This window comes from Sus scrofa, chromosome 2, assembly GCF_054392235.1.
Source record: "Sus scrofa isolate SSC_HxYL_T2T_F1_AM1 chromosome 2, Sscrofa_HxYL_maternal_Yorkshire_Landrace_v2.0, whole genome shotgun sequence".
NCBI lineage: Eukaryota > Metazoa > Chordata > Mammalia > Artiodactyla > Suidae > Sus > Sus scrofa.
In genome coordinates this window covers 126792461-126811944 of record NC_139384.1, presented here as the reverse complement: position 1 = coordinate 126811944, position 19484 = coordinate 126792461, and the positions used below count along the sequence as shown (strand labels likewise).

The following is a 19484-nucleotide window of genomic DNA, read 5'->3' as shown; positions in this document are numbered from 1 at the left end:
AGGTCAAAATACTTCAAAACTAGCTGCAGACGACCCACAGAGCTGGGCTTCTGGGCTGTCTCTGTGGTGATGTGATTCAGGAGGCCCAGGCACTCACCCACTTCCTACCTTCTTTTCTGGGCTCTGCATCCTTCGGAAACACCTCGCAGCTCTGATCTCAAATTTGCCCACAGACTTGGATTTCCTGGCTGCCTATTTCATAGTCCCCTGGGCAGCGTTCAACAGAAACACCAGGAAATAGCACCTCAGTCTGTAATATTTTCCTGAAGCTTCCAGAGAGTGGATCTCACCCCAGTCAAAGCAACACCTTTAACATACTTGGAAAAGTCATTAACAGCGTTGGACAGCTTTCATCTCAGACCCCTCATATTTCCTCAATCCTGAGTCTAGGGGCCATGCACAAACAACAGAGGAGTTACATCAGACCTTGATAAAGTAAGAAAAACCCCCACAGCAACGTCTTCTCTAGCAACTCCAGAAAAACCCAGACACCTTTCAAAAAGGGTGCTTTTTATGTTTACAGAAATAAACTGTCCATGCAAATCAAAATAAATGTACTAGTGGGCCAGTTATGCAAAGATGCAAGTTTGGGTTTAGTTCTAAGATGCAAAAAGGACTTCATTGATTCTTTCTACAAATATTTACTGAGTGCCTACATGAGCCAGGTTTCTGTGCCAGGCCTGAGGACTTAATGGTGAACAAAAACAGACATAGTCCCTGTTTTCGTGAACTGTGGTTGAGTGGGCCAGAAAGACGTTCATCAAGAAACTCCCACAAACAGGAGTTTCCATCGTGCCTCAGTGATAACGAATCCAACTAGTATCCATGAAGACGCAGGTTTGATCCCTGGCCTCACTCAAATGGTTAAGGATCCAGCGTTGCTGTGAGCTGTGGTGTAGGTCGCAGACCCGGCTCGGATCCTGCATGGCTGTGGCTCTGGCTCTGATTTGATCCCTAGCCTGAGAACTTCCATATGCTGCGGGTGCAGCCCTAAAAAGTAAAAAAAAGAAAAAAGAAAAGAAATGCCTACAAACAAACACATTGTTACAAACTGAAGGGCTCTGAAGGCAAGAAAGATGGGAGGGCCAAGGAAGGCTGAAAAAGAGACACTGAAGCTGAAGCTGAGTTCAGGGGTTTGAGAATAGCTGGATATTCTCGGCTACATGGGAACAAGATGGGAACCGAGAACAGAACTTAATGGAGAAACCGAAATTCAAGGACTGGAGAGGCTGGTGGACAGAGAGCCGGCAGCGGAGAGAACAAGATGAGGCAGGAGAAGGAGGAGGAGGTGGGACCAGGCAGGGCCTGTGCTGGCCAAGTTAGGAATTTACACTCAGCTCAGGCAGGACATGAGCAACCTGGCACTTTAGAAAGCTCTCTTCTGGCTACAGCGTGGAAGATTGGATGGGAGGAGGGCCAGAAGGGACCCAAGAAAGTCACTAAGGAGTACCTGCAGTCCTCCAAGTGAAAGGACTAGGGTGGGAGGAACAGATGGAAAGAAGCCGACAGATAGGAGAGATTTAGTAGGTAAAATAGTAAGACTTGGCAATGAAGCCAGTATGAGAGTTGATGGAAAAGGGGTGTCAAGGACAAGGTCAAGATTTCCATAAGGGTTCCCATCGTGGCACAGCAGAAATGAACCTGACTAGCATCCAAGAGGATGCAGGTTCGATCCCTGGCCTTGCTCAGTAGGTTAAGGATCTGGCGTTGCCATGAGCTGTGGTGTAGGTTGCAGATGAGTCTCAGATCCCATGTTGCTGTACAACCTACGCCCTCCTTACTGCATCATCCACGTCTCTTCCCTTTCTTACTTCTTTGTTCTCTGGATGCACCAGCGTCCACCTCTCAGCTTATGGGTCTGCCTGTTCCTTCGACCAGGAATTTTAATCCTCCATGTTAACAAACAGCTGCTCCCTAACTCTTTGGGTCTTTGTTCAAAAATTATTTTCTCGGTGAGGTCTCCCCTAACTACCCTATTTAATATGAAAAGTAACCTATGCACCTACTCTCCTTATTCCCTCCCCTGCTTTATCTGGTACTCTTCTCCATTGGACATATATTCTGTTTTATGTTAACTACTGATTTCACCCACCCTCAAGAATGTAAGTTTCTTGAGGGAAAAGAATTTTGTCTTTTTTGGTCACTGCTATAGTCCCGGTGATTAGACCAGTGTCTGTGACTTAGTGAGCACTCAATAAATAGCTGTCGAAAAAATAAAATATTTGAACAACTAAAATGAATAGCTTTACTAAATACCATCGATTATCAACTAGAAAAACAAAAAGGTTTTTTAAAAAGCTCCATTCCTGATTACAATAAAATTTGGAGGGAAAGACAGAGAAACAAAACAAAAAAATAATGTGCACTTATAAGGAAAACTACTAAGTGATAGAAAAAAAGACATGAGTAAATGTAAAGGCATACTATCCCCTTTACAAAAAAAACCACAAAAACAAACAAACAAAAAAACCTGACTTGCACAGATATTAATTCTTCCCATATTAACTTAGAAATGTATCATAAGTCCCATTAAAAATCAATGCAGGAGGAGTTCCCGTCATGGCACAGTGAAAATGACTCCAACTAAGAACCATGAGGTTGCAGGTTCGATCCCTGGCCTTGATCAGAGGGTTAAGGATCCGGTGTTGCCATGAGCTGTGGTGCAGGTCGCAGGCACAGCTCAGATTTGGTGTTGCTGTGGCTCTGGCGTAGGCTGGCAGCTATTCTCCGATTGGACCCCTAGCCTGGGAATCTCCATATACCACAGGTATGGCCCTAAAAAGCAAAAAAGCATGCACGTGCACACACACACACACACACACAAAAGTCAATTTAAAATATTACATCTGGAATGGATAAACAACAAGGTCCTTTTGTATAACACAGGTAACTATATCCAATCTCCTGAGACAGACCATGATGGAAAATAACACTTTAAAAAAAAAAATGAGTTTAGGGAGTTCCTGCTGTGGTGCAGTAGGTTAGGGATCTGCTGTTGTCTCTGTGGTACACAAGTTCGATCTCTGGACCACTCAATGGGTTAAGGATCTAGCATTGCCTCAGCTGTGGTGTAGGTTGCAACTGTGGCTCGGACTCATTCCCTGGTCCAGGAACTTCCACATGTAATGGGTACAGCCATTAAAAAAAAAAAGTATTTATAAGTATGACAGAATCACTTTATTGTACAGCAGAAACTGGCACACTGTAAATCAACTATACTTTAATAACACAATTTTTTTTAGTCAATAAAATTTCTACATCAAACTAAAAAGATTTTGCACGGTAAAACAAACTACCAACAAAACAAAAAGTCTGCCTATTGAATGGCAGAGGATTTGCAAACAATATATAAGGTGCTAATATCCAAAATAAACATATAACTCAATACCAAAGAAATAAACAATTTTATTTAAAATGGATAGAGGATCTGAATAGATATTTTCCCAAAAAAAGATATACAGATGGCCAATAGGCACATGAAATGATGTTCAATACCACTAATCATCAAGGAAATGCAAACCAAAACCACAATGAGATATTGCCTCACACCAGTCAGAATGGCCATAATCAAAAAAACAATAAATAACTGGTATTGGTGAGGATGTGGCGAAAAGGGAACCCTTGCGCATTATTGGTGGGAATGTAAATGGGTGCAGCCACTATGGAAAATAGTATGGAGGGCCCTTTAACAATTAAAATTATAACTACCACATAATCCAAAATTCTACTCCTGGGTATTTATTTCAAGAAAATTAAAACACTAATTTGGAAAGATAGGCACCCCTAGGTTAATCGTAGCAATATCTACAATAACCAAGATATGGAAGTAACCTAAGTGCCCACTGGTAAATGAATGGACACACACACACTCAGCCATGAAAATGAAATCTTGCTATTTGTGACAACATGGATGGACCTAGAGGGTATTAAGTGAAATAAATCAGATGGAGAAAGACAACCATGTGATTTCAGTCATATACGTAATATAAAAAAGAAAACAAATGAACCACCATAACAAGACAGAAACAGAGTCATAAATACAGAGAATAAACAGTGGTTGCCAGGGAGGAGGGTGAGGGGATGAGAGAAAAAGCTGGAGGAAATTAAGAGTTACAAACTTTGGGGAGTTCCCGTCTGTGGTGCAGTGGTTAACGAATCCAACTAGGAACCATGAGGTTTCGGGTTCGATTCCTGCCTTGCTCAGTGGGTTAAGGATTTGGCGTTGCTGTGAGCTGTGGTGTAGGTAGCAGACGCGGCTTGGATCCTGCATTGCTGTGGCTCTGGCGTATTAGACCCCTAGCCTGGGAACCTCCATATGCCGCGGAAGCGGCCCTAGAAAAGGCAAAAAGACCAAAAAAAAAAAAAAAAAAAAAAAAAAAAAAAGTTACAAACTTTCAGTTATAAAATAAATGAGGTCCGAGCATAAAATATACAGCGTGGGGAATACAGTCAGTAATAATATAATATTTTTGGTGACAGATGGTAGCCAGACATAGTAGTGATCATTCTATAATGTATAGGAAGATTGGGTCACTACGTTGTGCAGAGGAACTCACATAGTGTTGTTGTTCAAATATACTTCAAAAACTAATAAACTTATAGAAAAAGTGATCAGATTTCTAGTGTCCAGAGATGGGGGTGGAAGGAGGGGAAATTAGATGAGGTGGTCAAAAGGTACAAACTTCTAGTTATAAGGAGTTCCTGTTGTGGCGCAGTGGCAACAAATCGGACTAGGAACCATGAGGTTTCGGGTTAGAACCCTGGCCTTGCTCAGTGGGCTAAGGATCCGGTATTGCCATGAGCTGTGGAGTAGGTCGCAGATGCAGCTTGGATCTGGCATTGCTGTGGCTGTGACGTAGGCCGGCAGCTATAGCTCTGAAGAGACCCCTTGCCTGGGAACCTCCGCATGCCACGGGTGCAGCCCTAAAAAAACAAAAGATAAAACAAACAAAAAAACTTCTAGTTATAAGTAAGTACCAGGAATATAATGTACAACACGATAAGAATAATTGACACTGTTGTATGTTACATATGCAAGTTGTTAAGAGAGCAAATCCTTAGTGTTCTCATCACAAGGAAAACATGTTTTTCCTCTTGCTTTTATTTTCTGTCTATATGCAATGACACATGATCACTAAACTCATTGCAGTAATCATTTCATGATGTATACAAGTCAAATCATTATGCTATGTACCTTAAACATATACAATGCTATATGCATATTATATCTCGATAAAAGTAGAGGGTGGGAAAAGTCAATGGAATTTCTAAAGTTCTTTTAGAAGGGAAAAATGCCTGAAAATAGCCAAAATGTTTTTTCGGGGTTGAGGAGAAACAATGATGGAAGCCAGTCCATGTGGAATATTTAACCATGTTATGAAGGAGCAGTATTAATACAAGAACAAGCAGATCAATAAAAAGAAAATGTAGTGGAGTTCCTGTCGTGGCGCAGTGGTTAACGAATCCGACTAGGAACCATGAAGTTGCGGGTTCGGTCCCTGGCCTTGCTGAGTGGGATAAGGATCCGGCGTTGCCGTGAGCTATGGTGTAGTTCGCAGACGCAGCTCGGATCCCACGTTGCTGTGGCTCTGGTGTAGGCTGGCGGCTACAGCTCCGATTTGACCCCTAGCCTGGGAACCTCCATATGCCGTGGGAGCGGCCCAAGAAATGGCAAAAAAAAAAGACAAAAAAAAAAAAAAAAGAAAGAAAGAAAATGTAGTTATCTATAACACAAGCAAGTGCACAGACTTTTAAAGTTAGCATTTAATAAAGTATACTTTCAGATCATTACAGAAAGGATAGATTTATCAAACAAGATTAGGACAACTGAGTAACCATTTTGGGAAAAAATAATGTCTCCCGTTATGTAAACCATATACACATAAATTCCAGAAGAATTAGATATTTTTAAAATGAAACCATAAGGTAACTATAGGAAAATAAGGTCACTATTGCCTGCTGAACTCAATAGATAGAACCTTAATATGTGCAAAAGTAAAGAAGAAAGTGACAGATTCAGCTCCATAAAAATTTAAAATTTTTGTTTTACAAAAGATATTGCAAAGAAGTTTTAAAAGGAAGAGAACATTGAGAGAAACCATTTGCAACCCCCAAAAAATTAATGTCCCTAATATACGAAGACTTCTTATAAACCAAAAAGAGAAATAGATTCTCTAACAGAAAAACAAACAAAAAAACAAGCATTCACAAATGAGAAACACAGGCAGCCAATAAATAAATGAAAAAGATGTCCAAATTTACTAGGATTCAAAGAATTGTAAAATTAAATAATGTGATGCCATTATTCAGATGTCAGACTGAGGAAGGCTAAAAAAGGTAATAATACGTAATGCTACTGAATATGTGAGGAAGCGGGCACTTCTATTGACTGCTGATGGCAAAGGAAATTCTAGAAGGTAATTAGTAATATATTAACCCAGATATTCAGACAAGGGTTTATTAGTTTTCTAGTGCTGCCATAACAAAGTACCATAGACTAGGTGGCTTAAACAGCAGAAATTTATTTTCTCTCGATTCTGGAGGCTAGAAGTCCAAGATCCAGGTGTTGATTTCATTCTGAGGTCATCCTCCTTAGCTTGTAGATGGCCATCTTCTCCCTGTGTCTTCTTCACAAGGTCTTCCCTCTGTGTGTGTCTGTGTCCTCATCTCCTCTTGTAAGAGCATCAGACGTGTTGGATTAGGGTCCACCCACAAAAGCCTCATTTAACCTAAATTATCTCTTTAAAGACCTTATCTCCAAATGTAGGCACTTCTACAGTCACAGGGTGTGAGTCCACAACACCTCAGGAAGCCAGAGCCTCTGGATGGTGGGCTCTCCTGTTGGTCAGGGCTGCTCTGGGCCCCTCTGTCTGTGGGAGGGAGCAGGCCAGCAGGGAGGCCATCATCCAGAGCCAGTTTGGCCAAAGTAAGGAAAGAGGTCATGATCTAGGATGACAGTTCCCGGACAGTAACATATTCCTTGCAACAAACTTACGAGCACAATATCCTCCTATAAAGCCCAGTTGTTTTCCTCCTCCCTTGAACCATCCGAAATGCTTGGTACTTTTCCCTGTTTCTGGTCCTGTGAATACTTATTACATTAGACCAAACACTCCTTAAAAGCAGTTATAATACCCACATCATTGTATGCCTCTCTGCATATACTGGGCATTCTATATATATATATATATATATATATATATATATATATATATATATTTGTCTTTTTAGGGCTGCACCTGTAGCATATGGGAGTTCACAGGCTAGAGGTCAAATCGGAACTGTAGCTGCTTATAGGTCTACACTGAGCCACAGTAAGGGCTCCGAGCTGCATCTGCAACCTATACCACAGCCCACGGCCCACATCAACGCCACATCCTTAACCCCCTGAGCGAGGCCAGAGGTCGAACCTGCGCCCTCAAGGATACTAGTGAGGTTCGTTACCACTGAGCCACAGTGGAAACGCCTCAATAAGTATTTAAAAATAAAAATTAATATCCTTAAGCTTGATCTGGTGTAACAGTCCTCAGATGCTACAAGTACGGAAGATTCAGGAGGAATTTATAATGTAAAAAAACCAGTATGAATAACAAATTATTACTTCAAGGGAACCTGTATTTTATATGACCAAAATAAAGGGTTTCAACAAACTAACTTACACAGCAATTGTCTTTGTATTTTCCTCATTTCATGTCATTTTACTGATGGTAATTCTAGAGGCAGGTAGCAAATAAGTAGAGATAGATTAACATGGGCACAAGTTTTTCTCTATTTTAGGAATGAGAAAAATCAAAATCCTACATGCAAGTGTAGAAACAGCAACATAATTTTGTCTTAAGGCAGTATTAATCCATCAGTTCATTCATTCAACATTGATTTAACATCTACGTACACAGCATCTATGTACGAGGGTGTGAGAGATCCTGAGGCATGGTTGTTACATTCATGAAGCTGGTAATTTGGTAGGCAAAAGAAGTTAAATAAAAGTTACCATAGTACAAGGTTGCAGACACAGCTCAGATCCCATGTAGCTGTGGCTGTGGTGTAGGCCAGCAGCTACAGCTCCGATTTGACCCCTAGCCTGGGAACCTCCATGTGCCCCCGGTGTGGTCCTAAAAAGACAAAAAAAAAAAAAAAAAAAAAAAAAAAAAAGAAAAGAAAAGAAAAAAAAAAGTTACTATAGTACAAATTAGGATTGAGCAATTCTCTTATTTTTATTTTATTCTTAGTTTCAAATGTTTGTTCACTGTAAATACCCAATAACCACAGAATAGGCTAAGAAAAGAAGACCATAAATATTAATTTGAAACCATATATATATTATATAAAATATGATTTTCAGCACACCTGCGGCATATGGAAGTTCCTAGGCTAGGGGTCAATTTGGAGCTACAGCTGCCAGACTACACCACAGCCACAGCAATGCAGGATTCAAGCTGCATCTGTGACCAACACTGCAGCTCACAGCAGCAATGGACCCTTAACCCACTGGGCAAGGCCAGGGATCGAACCCACATCCTCATGGATAATTGCTGGGTTCATTACCACTGAGCCACTGAGAGAACTCCTACAGGAGGACTTTGTATTCGTTGTATTCGCTAATCATGAACTTCTAATTTATCCCTCCCTCACCCCCTTCCCCCTGTCCTCCTTGGTAACCATTAGTTTATTTTCTTTGAGACTCTGTTTCCATTTTGAAAATAAGTTCATTTGTATCATATTTTAGATTCCACATATAAGTGATATGATATTTGTGCTTTTCTGTCTGGTTTACTTCACTTAGTATGATAATCCCTTGGTCTATTCATGTTGCCGCAAATGACATTATTTCATTATGTTTTATGGCTGAGTAACATTCCATTGTATCCATTCCTCTGTTAATGGACATTTAGATTTCCAGCTTCTAAGGTGGGCAAAATCTGATAAATCTTTTTCTAAATATTCTGGAGTTCCCGTCGTGGCACAGTGGAAATGAATCCGACTAGGAACCATGAGGTTTTGGGTTCGATCCCTGGCCTTGCTCAGTGTGTTAAGGATTTGGCCTTGCCGTGAGCTGTGGTGTAGGCCAGCAGCTGTAGCTCCGATTCGATCCCTAACCTGGGAACTTCCACATGCCATGGGTGCGGCCCTAAAAAAAAAAAAGGAAAAAAAAAAAAAACAACTTTTTCTAAATATTCTAAAATGTTTGAAATTACCATTACACACGAACAATTTTATTTATTTGATGAATACCTAGTAAGTTCCTATTACATGTCGGGTGCTGAGTTAGTGAAGACAAAAGGCAAAAAAAGTATAGTCTCTGCCTTTGAGTGTGGGGAGCAAAGGAGTGGAAACAGTGAGAATATCAAATGTGAGCTGTGCTGGCCGAGGAGGGTGTGTAAGGTGTTGAGGCATGAGGGGAGGTCTCCGGAAAGACCGAGCTGCATGAGAATTGAGACTAGAAGAAATAAGGTGCACATCAGGCAGACAAGGGGGAGGGATGGGGACTTACAGAAGGAGCTGCAGGTGAGAAGCACAGCCTTTTGGAACAGCTGGGCATGCTGGGGGAGGGAGCGTGAAAGAATGCTAGAGGGGATGGAGTCACTGTGCCAGATGGCCAGGTGCTTCAAATCTAATGGCTCTAGAGGATCTGAGCTTATGTGTAAGGGACACAGGCAATTGTTGAAAGACTTTAAGAAGAGCTGACTGTTCAGTTTTGTGTTATAGAAAAATGACTTCAGGATCCATGCAGAGGGGCTCCAAGGAGCCGAGCCTGCAGGATAGGACCCTAGGATAATAATGCTCATTTAGTCAGCAAGAGGAAGGAATTTAGGAAACCAGAAAGGGGAGATGAGCAGCAATGATGTCATCCTTTGCTTATAATAACTATAAAACCACCAACATGTTTTTAGAAGAGTACATGCTTCCCCAACAACATTCTCACAGTGATTTCTGCCCTGTCTATTGTGAAATACACTCAGGTGAAGACTCTACAGGACATGAAACTATCAAAGTAAAACTCTTGCCTAAAAAGCATTAACCTCTAATGCAGAATATTCTGTTAAGCTTGTTAGTCTCAGAAAGAAGTTGTGATTTTTTTGTAAGTGAAAATTCCTGACACTTAAAGGAAACATAGTTCCATTTTTACAAAGGCCTTCCTTCACCCTGTGTTTTTACTTCCTGCATCTCTGTCACGAATGCAAAGTGTGCTGAACTATGAAACAATGGACGGCAGGTGTCTTAATCTACAGCGCTTGCCATGACATTGAATAGACGTCCAATTAACACCAACATCAAGTCTAAGATTCGTTTTCAAGTATCTTCTATATGATGGTACGAATGCTTAAAAAATTAAACAAAGAGCTCATCTAACTAGAGTTTTCCAAGCAAAAGTTTTACAGCTAAATAGTCAACTGAGAGCCACACTTAAACTCAGCTAACAAGTGTCACATCAGACAAACACACGGGTTGGTCTAGCAATGTGTTCCATTTACATTTTCACTCTGTCAAAGGATGGGGATCCAAATGTTTGAAAAATGAAGAGGTCCAGAGAGTCCTTCTGCCTACCCAACTCTTTCCCCCATCAGTTAGAGTCATCAATAATCAACCGCACAAATTTAGTAATTACTCATTTACATATTTAAACTGACATTTTGAAATGACAATGAAAAGCTGACAATTAACTGTTCTCTAAGGAAATGCCCTTTCTCTCCATATGGTTTCTACTCTGGGATGAACACTTAAAGAGATTTTCAATTTACCAAACAACAGAGAGTCTCCCCAGCTGAGACCCCCGTGGAAATTCATTTAGAATGCAAATGTCTCACCTTCTGTACCAAGAATTTAAATGCCATTCCCACTGATGCTAGGAAGCCAGTGTTAAAATGAAAATTCATCTGCACCATAGACCTTGGGTAAATTAAACAGAAAATAACTTTAAGGCCTTTGGGGTTTTCATAGGTTTTCTTATGTTAGCCGCACAGCATATATGGTAAAAAAGGTAAGGGCCTGTGGTAAGGGCCACAGGTTCATTCTTGTGCCTCAGAGGCTATGTTATCTTGGCTACTTGTCTTAAAATAAAGATTTAATTCCTGTTGCAAGAATTAAATGAGATAATTTATGGACTAACTGGTTGTAAACTATAAATCTATAACATTTGCTAATATTAAGTTGGATGTTCACAAATATGCTGATTCCAAATTAAAAGACTGTAAAAATAAAGGGCTGATGGGAAAAAAAAAAAAAACTATCCTGAAAAATACAGTTATTAAAAAATGCATGTGGGAGTTCCCATCGTGGCGCAGTGGTTAACGAATCCGACTAGGAACCATGAGGTTGCGGGTTCGGTCCCTGCCCTTGCTCAGTGGGTTAAGGATCTGGCGTTGCCGTGAGCTGTGGTGTAGGTTGCAGACGTGGCTCGGATCCCGCGTTGCTGTGGCTCTGGTGTAGGCCAGTGGCTATAGCTCCGATTCCACCCCTAGCCTGGGAACCTCCATATGCAAAAAAAAAAAAAAAAAAAAAAAAAATGCATGTGAACAAACCTGATCTATAGATTCGACACAAACACAATTAAATATTCCCACTACCTGTTTCGAAGAAATTGACAAGCTGATCCCAAAATGTGTATGGGAACTCAGAGGACTACAGACAGCCAGTCTTAAGAAGAATAACACTGAAGGATTCACATTGCTCAATTTCTTTTCTTTTCTTTTTTGTCTTGTTAGGGTTGCACACACGTCCAGGCTAGGGGTCCAATAGGACCTGCAGCCGCCAGCCTACACCAGAGCCACAGCAACACTGGATCCAAGCCGTGTCTGCAACCTACACCACAGTTCACAGCAATGCCAGACCCTTAACCCACTGAGCAAGGCCAGGGATCGAACCAGTGTCCTCATGGATGCTAGTCAGGTTCGTTAACCACTGATCCACAACGAAAACTCCACATTCCTCAATTTCAAAATGTATAGCAAAGCAACAGTATTCAAAATGGTGTGGTACTGGTATAAGGCTGGACATATGTGTTAATGGAGAAGAACTGAGAGTCCAGAAATAAACTCTTAGGTTTATGGTCAATTGATTGTTGACAAGAGTGGGAAACAATAGTCATGTTAAAACAACTTGATATTCACACCCCAAAGAATGAACTTGGACCCCTTTCTTCACTCCATAAACAAAAATAAACCTGAAATGGATTATGGACCTAAATATAAGAACTAAATCTAAAAAACTTTTAAAAGAAAACTTACAAGTGAATCCCTGTGACCTTGGGTTCAAAACCTTCTTGGATATGACACCAAAACATAAGCAACTAAAGGTCGCATAATGTATGATTCCATTTACATGAAATATCCATTATGGCAACTCTCTAGAGACAGAAAATAGATTAATGGTTGCCTAGGGCTGGGGAGGTTGGGGCAAAATGGGGAATAACTGCTACAAGGGTATAGGGCTTCTAGCTAAGGTGATGAAATGTCCTAAAATTGATTATGATGATGGTTGCACAACTCTGTGGATATACTAAAAACACTGAATTGTACACCTTAAATAGGTGAATTATATTGTATGCAAGGTTTATCTCAACAAAGTTGCTTCAAAAAAAAGCCAAAGACAAAATTCCTGCTGTGGTGCAATGGGATTGGCAGCGTCTCTGCAGCACCAGGATGCAGGTTTGAGCCCCGGTCCTACACAGTAGGTTAAAAGATCCAGTGTTGCTGCAGCTATGACGTAGGCTGCAACTGCAGCTCAGATCTGATCCCTGGCCTGGGAACTCCATATGCCATGGGGCATCCAAAAAAAGAAAAAAAACAAAAACCAAAAAACAAAGAAATGAATGTTCAAAGCAGCATCAAATTGTAGTCAAGACCCTCACATAGTTTGATAGGTACATAAAATGGTGTGTTCCAGTCCATATGGCATCCTAGATTTAATGAAATTCCAAAGTAAATAATTACAAACAACCTAAATGCCAAACAATAAGGGTTTAAGAGGATAACAGAATATTATAATTATGAATCACGTTTTCAATCATTTTTGGAGGGTGGCAGCTTTATTGAGATATAATCCACATAACATAAAACCCACTCAAGTAAAGTATACAGTCTAATTTTTTTTTAAAAAAATATATTCCTAAAGTGGTGCAACTATGGTCAACTTCAGCACATTTCCATCATCGAAAAAGAAATCCTATACACTAACGACCATCCTTCAATCCCTCCATTACCCGCACCACTTAGCAACCATTAATCTACTTTATGTCTATATATTCTGGACATGTCATATATGTGGAAACATGTAATGTACAGTCTTTTGTGACTGGCTTCTTTCATAGCATAATGCTTTCAAAGTCTATCCACATCACAGCATATTTCACTCCTTCATTCCTTTTTATGAGTGAATAATATTCCATTGCATGGAGTACACCACATCTTATTTATTTATTTATCAGCTGATAAACATTTGGGTTGTCTACATCTGTTGACTATTCTGAATAATGCTGCTGAATATCTGCGCACAAGTTTATGTAAGGACATATGTTTTCAGTTCTCTTACAATATATACCTAGGAGTAGAATTGCTGGATCATGTGGTAATTCTGTGTTTACATTTATGAGGGACTGCTATTACTTTCCAAAGTGGCTGCACTATTTCATGCTCCTACCAGCAGTATTTGAAGATTTCAATTTCTCCACATCCTGTCAACACTTGTTATTTTCTGCATTTTTGATTATAGCCATCCTAGTGGGTTTAAAGTAGTATCGTATTATTTGTTTGATTTCTCTTTTCTCTGGTGGCTAATGATGTTGAACATCTTTTTAATGTGCTTATTGGCCATTTGTATATCTTCTTTGGAGAAAAGTCCATTCAGATCCTTTACCCATTTTTAATTAGGTTATTATCTTTTCATTGCTGAGTTGCAAGATTTCTTTATATAATCTAGATGCAAATTCTTCATCAAATATATGATTTGCAAATACTTTGTCCCATCTTCCACACTGTCATTCATTCTTTTGATAGAGTCACTTGAAGCATAGTTTTAAAAACCTCATGAAGCCCAATATGTCTAGCTTTCTTATGCAGCCTACGCTTTTGGTATCACATATAAGGATCCATTGCCAATGTAGTTTCCATTGTGGCTTAGTAGTAATGAACCCAACTAATATCCATGAGGACACGGGTTTGATTCCTGGTCCCGCTCATTGGGTTAAGGATCTGGAATTGCTGTGAGCTGTGGTGTAGGTCGCAAACACACCTCGGATCCCACATTGCTGTGGTTGTGGTGTAGGCCAGCAGCTATATCTCTGAATCAACCCCTAGCCTGGGAACTTCCATAAGCAGCCCTAAAAAAAGGCACACACACAAAAAAATCCATTGCCAAATCCAAGATGACAAAGATTTTGTTCTATGTTTTCTAAGCATTTAATAGTTTTTGTTTTTATATTTTAACTTTTTGATCCATCTGAATTAATTTTTGTATATGAGGAATTGAGGAATACATACATTTTGTATATGAGGAATATACATTTTTAAATGTGAGAAAAGTATTCCACCTTCACTCTTTTACATGTGGCTATCACGTTGTCCTGGCACCATTTGTTGAAAAGTCTATTTTTTCTCCCTTGATTCTGATAATTTTGTCTTGGCATGCTCGTTGAAAATCAATTCACTGAAGACATTTGGGTTTATTTTTGGACTCTCAGTTCTATTTCACTGATCTATATGTCTATTCCTTTGTCAGCTGGGATTCTGAGAAAGATTATACTGAATCTATGGATCAGTGTGGGGGAATACTGCCATCATAACAATATTAAATCTCCCTATTCATGAAAGTGAGATGTCTTCCCTTTTATCCAATCATTTTTAAAGCACTGGAGGAAGGATATGATGTGGACATGCCACCAGGAAAACAGAAATGATAGTCCTCAGTTATGGGATAATGGATGATTTTGACTTTATTTTTATATATTTCCATATTTTCCAAATTTTCAGCAACAAAAACATCTTTTATATAACTGGAAAGAAGCTATTTTTAAAGGAAAATATTATATACTTAAATATCCTCACATTTCAAGTATTTCATAAACATGGAATATGCTTAGAAATGAAAATACTTGAAAGATTTTTCAATATAGATGAACATATTGCTGTTTTATTTTTAGTTATCTATTCCTCAGAATTTACTGATTGGATGCTACATGGCAAATACAGTGCTAGATCCTGAGGGTACTGGTTTAACAAAACAGACATGATTTTGGCCTTCATGAAGGCTACATCTAGTGGGAGAATGATGATAAATGGACAAACGAGGTAGCAAACTGAAATGTAATTACGAGGTGTAGGGAAGGCTTCAGAAGAAGGCCACTGGGACGGTGAGGGAGAGTAATGCTGGGGTAGAGCTAACTCGCTTTGACACAGTGCTCATGGAAGGGCTCTCTAAGGCGGACAATGTTTGAGCTGAGGCTCAGGGGCTAAATATAAATGTAATTGTTAGCTATTTGCCTAAATGTTCAACATAAATATTTTCTTAAATGGAAGGATAAAAACAAGGAGCTCCTGTTGTGGCTCAGCAGGTTAAGGACCTGATGCTGTCTTGCCAAGGAGGTAGGTTCGATCCCTGGCCTTGCTTAATGGCTTAAGGATGTGGCATTGATGCAGGCTGCAATGTAGGTTGCAGATGGGGCTCAGACCCCGTGCTGCTGTGGCTGTAGCATAGCCTGGCAGCTATAGCTCCAATTTGACTCCTAGCCCAGGAACTTCTGTGTGTTGCAGATGCAGCCATAAAAAAAGAAAAAGGAAAATAAAAAACCTGAAGGGTAAGAATGAGACACCTTAAAATTCCAAAAGGAAATTAATTTCAACAAATAGAATAAAACCACCATCTTCTATAACATAATAAATAGGGATCCCCAAACTCAATACTACAAAGGTGGGGTTAAATCATCGTAAGGTTGATGAATGCACCAGAAGAGTCTGCTGTGGTCACACTGTGCACAACCAAAATCCTGCCCTGTACAGGCTGTGGCTTGGCTCCACCTGATGGTTGTTGTCTGTGCCAGCTAAAGCATTCATGGGAGTGATTCTGGGTCCCTCTGGCAGGCTGGGAGTTCCTGGGCAGAGTAGCAGTTCCAGAAACCTCTAGTTAGCTAATGCCTTTTTTTGGCAGCCTGACGGGGAAGGCTGAGCCAAGAGAATATTCAAGACAAAAACCCTAACTTTCTGTCTTTCTTTCTTTCTTTCTTTCTTTCTTTTGCCTTTTTAGGGCCACACCTGTGACACATGGCAGTTCCCAGGCTAGGGGTCAAATCGGAGCGACAGCTGCCAGCCTATACCACAGCTACAGCATCACGGGATCTGCGCCGCATCTGTGACCGACCACAGCCCACGGCAAAGCCAGGTCCTATCCCACTGAGCAAGGCCAGGATCAAACCCATATCCTCATAGATACTAGCTGGATTTGCTACCACTGATACCGCTGTGGAGCTGCTGCCTCAGTCTGGCTGGCCCACCTCCAGGCTTCTAGGTGTGAAAGTCAATCCTTATTTGAGTGTGATTAGATTTCTATTATACAAAGCCAAACCAAAATCCTAACTGGGTACAGCTATTTACCATTAGTATAAACTTGACATCTATTGAAGAATTCAAGGTTTTTAAGGTTTTAAAGTAGAAAGCCCAATGCTCATGTTTACTAAAAGAGAAAATTCACCACATTCCACACCTTACTTCCCACTGTAGAGGGGTCAGTAAAGTCATTAAACAGGGACAGCACAAAGGAGTGACATTGGAGAGGGAGTCATTATTTTCATTAACCCCATTCCTCAAGCCATACCAAATAAACATATATTCCAGTAAAACTGTGCTTGCTATGTAAACACAGTTCTAAACAATTTTTTGTGTGTGTGCCTCTTTCAATAAGATTGCCACCCTGACCTCCTATATGGAAATTTTGTCATAGCCTAAAAAAAACTTTCAGAGCAACTCTACCCACAGCTAAAGTTCTGGCTTTGGGTCCACAACTGCACATACCATCCAACTTTTAAGCAGTTATATTAAAGAGATGTGGCTCAAAGAATAACAACAGTTTTCCCCACTTTTGCCCAACCTTCATCTAAAATTCCTTCTTTAACATCATGCCCTTACAGTGCTTCAATCTCCAAAACAAAATTCTCAACCCATGCTTAAAATTGTCATCATCCTTCAGTGTTCATACAGCCCCCATTCAAAATAACATGAGTAATAAGAATTAGCATAATTGATTCCAACACCACAGCCCACGGCAACGCCAGATCCTCTCCCACTGAGCAAGGCCAGGGGTCAAACCCATGTCCTCATGGATACATTATATATATATAATGTAGTTCAGATGAAGCAACATATTAATAGTTATAATATTAGGAATAATAGGAATAGAGGAAGGGAAGGAGCAAATTCTGCTAGTTTCCTGTATGCACTCTTGCCCACGTAAAATTAAATTATCTTTGCATTCCAACATGAAAAATAGTCTTTCTTATTGCAGATGAGATAATGGCCTTTCAAGTAGGAAAACAATAATAATCTAAACTAGATCATGAAATTTTTATCCTAGAAAAACAGAGAAAGACTTTTCAGATAAAAATCTACACGTGATCAACTAGAGTTACATTTTTTTTCATTTCAGAATAGAATTACTCCATGAAGTTTTCTGATATCTTTCTAACGTTTCCCAATGAAACTTTAGAAAAGTAATAAAATTCATACCATTTTTACTTCATAAAAGTAATAAGAATTAGCATAATTGAGTCGACTCCCAAATAAATAACTACTTTTTAAATGTTAAATTATTTTACATGTCAAATCATCTCGGATTTTTAAACATTTGGGGGTGGGGAAGGATTCCCCATTTTTTTTTTTTTTCCCTCTCTCTAGGTAGCCAAGGACAATTAACAGGAGGTATCCTGGGATTTTCAGAAGATCTCCAGCATCATCAAGACAAAGGCTAAAGAAACATGTGATACACAATTTAGGCTGTCTACTCCCCTGAAGGCAATTCAAATTTCGGCGGGTACAGTCATGGGCGCCCTGTGGCGATCTCTCATACACGCACACCGTAAAACAGGACCTTCTTCACCATCAGTGTCTGATAGGTGACAAAAATGTGGGTAGAAGTAATTATTTTGCCAAGAGCTGCGGCTTGATGTTGCAACACCGCCCCTGTAGGAGGGCTGGAAGCAAGCACTGCGAGGGTAGCGAGTGGTCGCGCACAGACGCTGCGAGACCCCTCCCGGGCCCACCTGGTCACAGCGAGGAGCCGGCGTAGGGAGTATGCCAGCCTCACCCCTAAACCCCCAGTCTGCGCCTGAGCGCTTCGTTCCTTTCAGGTTAATACGTTTCAATCTGCACCGAGTGGCAAACTATGCCCGTTCTTTGGGTTCCAAAGTTTGGAACGCAGGGGCTCTGCGTCACATGAAAGTTTTTCACAGCCTCTTTTCATATTCAACTCTGTTGCTCAGAGAGCATCCCTATCCTGGTCCAGCCACGGGTCTGCCCACCGAGCAACCGGACAAGATCGCTGCCCAGAGGCCACAGCGTCTTGACACCTAGAAAGAAGCCCGAGGCTGCAGTGCAGTCTCTTCTACCTTCTACGTGGGACAAGTAGCCAGAACACGTTTGCCCACCAGCAAGAGCGCAGGAGTCCGGGGGAAGGACCCGCATCCCAAAGAGATGTCTCCCAAAGCCCAGACAAAGACGGCACTGGAAAAAGTTGGATCAACTGGCACCCCCAGAAGACGAGCAGAACAGCCCCCTCGGCCCGCCTCAGTGGCCGAACTGTCGACGCGCTCTCAGAGTCGCAGCCAACTCTTCCCGTGAGCTTCTGAGCAACTTGCGGAAAGTTGGGGCGAGGGGACGGAGGAGGGGTCAAGGGCAGCGCCGAGAGGCTCATCACGACGCATCCGGTTTCACGGACCTCCCCAAGTACCTGCTAATGTAGCCGTCGCCGTCGCCGTCGCACGTCTGGAAGAGGCGCCGCATCCTCTCCTCCTCGCCCGTGCTGGACGTGTCGCTGCTGCTGCTGCCGCCGCGGCCGCCGCCGCTACTGCCGCCGCTGGCGCTCCCCGCCGCGGCCGCCATCATGCGTCCGCTCGCTGCTCGCGAGGCGGAGGACGCGCGGCCGCAGGAGGAATCCGCGAGGCGCACAAGCTGCTCCCAGCCCCGAACCTGCCTGACGACGGAGCATGCCCAGTGGCCGCCGGGGCGCTCCGGGAGAGGGATTCCACCTCTCCGGGTTTTGCCCGGGCTTGAAGATGGGCGCTCTGCAGTCGCGGGAGTAGACACCTTAGGGGAGAGGGAGGAGGGAAGGTGGGTCGTGGAGTCAGGGAAGTGAGGGTGGCGATGGGGACGCGAGGGGAGGCCCTCGGGAAGGTGGTCAGGTCAGTGCCTCCGGCTACGACGCGGGCCCCTGACACCTGGGGAAGGCTTCGGGCGGAGGGCGGGCGTTCTCTGGGCAGAACTCTTTGGACTGCTCCCTGTTGTGGA

At 41.6% G+C, this 19484-nt stretch overlaps 1 protein-coding gene across 4 annotated transcripts in view; it reads right to left on the bottom strand.

Moving 5' to 3' along the window:
- MCC (MCC regulator of WNT signaling pathway) overlaps positions 1-19156 on the bottom strand; it is a 454523-nt gene extending 435367 nt beyond the window's left edge. For 3 of the 4 annotated variants that reach the window (XR_014838496.1, XR_014838497.1, XM_021084624.2), the window contains exon 1: positions 18928-19156. Coding sequence is in view for 2 of the 4 variants with exons in the window: in XM_021084624.2 (XP_020940283.2) it covers positions 18928-19082 (155 nt within the window). In the remaining 2 variants the exon portion in view is untranslated. Of the gene's footprint in view, positions 1-18915 lie in introns of all 4 variants that reach the window. The other variant, XM_085014211.1, reaches the window with a different exon arrangement.
- Between the last annotated feature and the right edge of the window lie 328 nt (positions 19157-19484).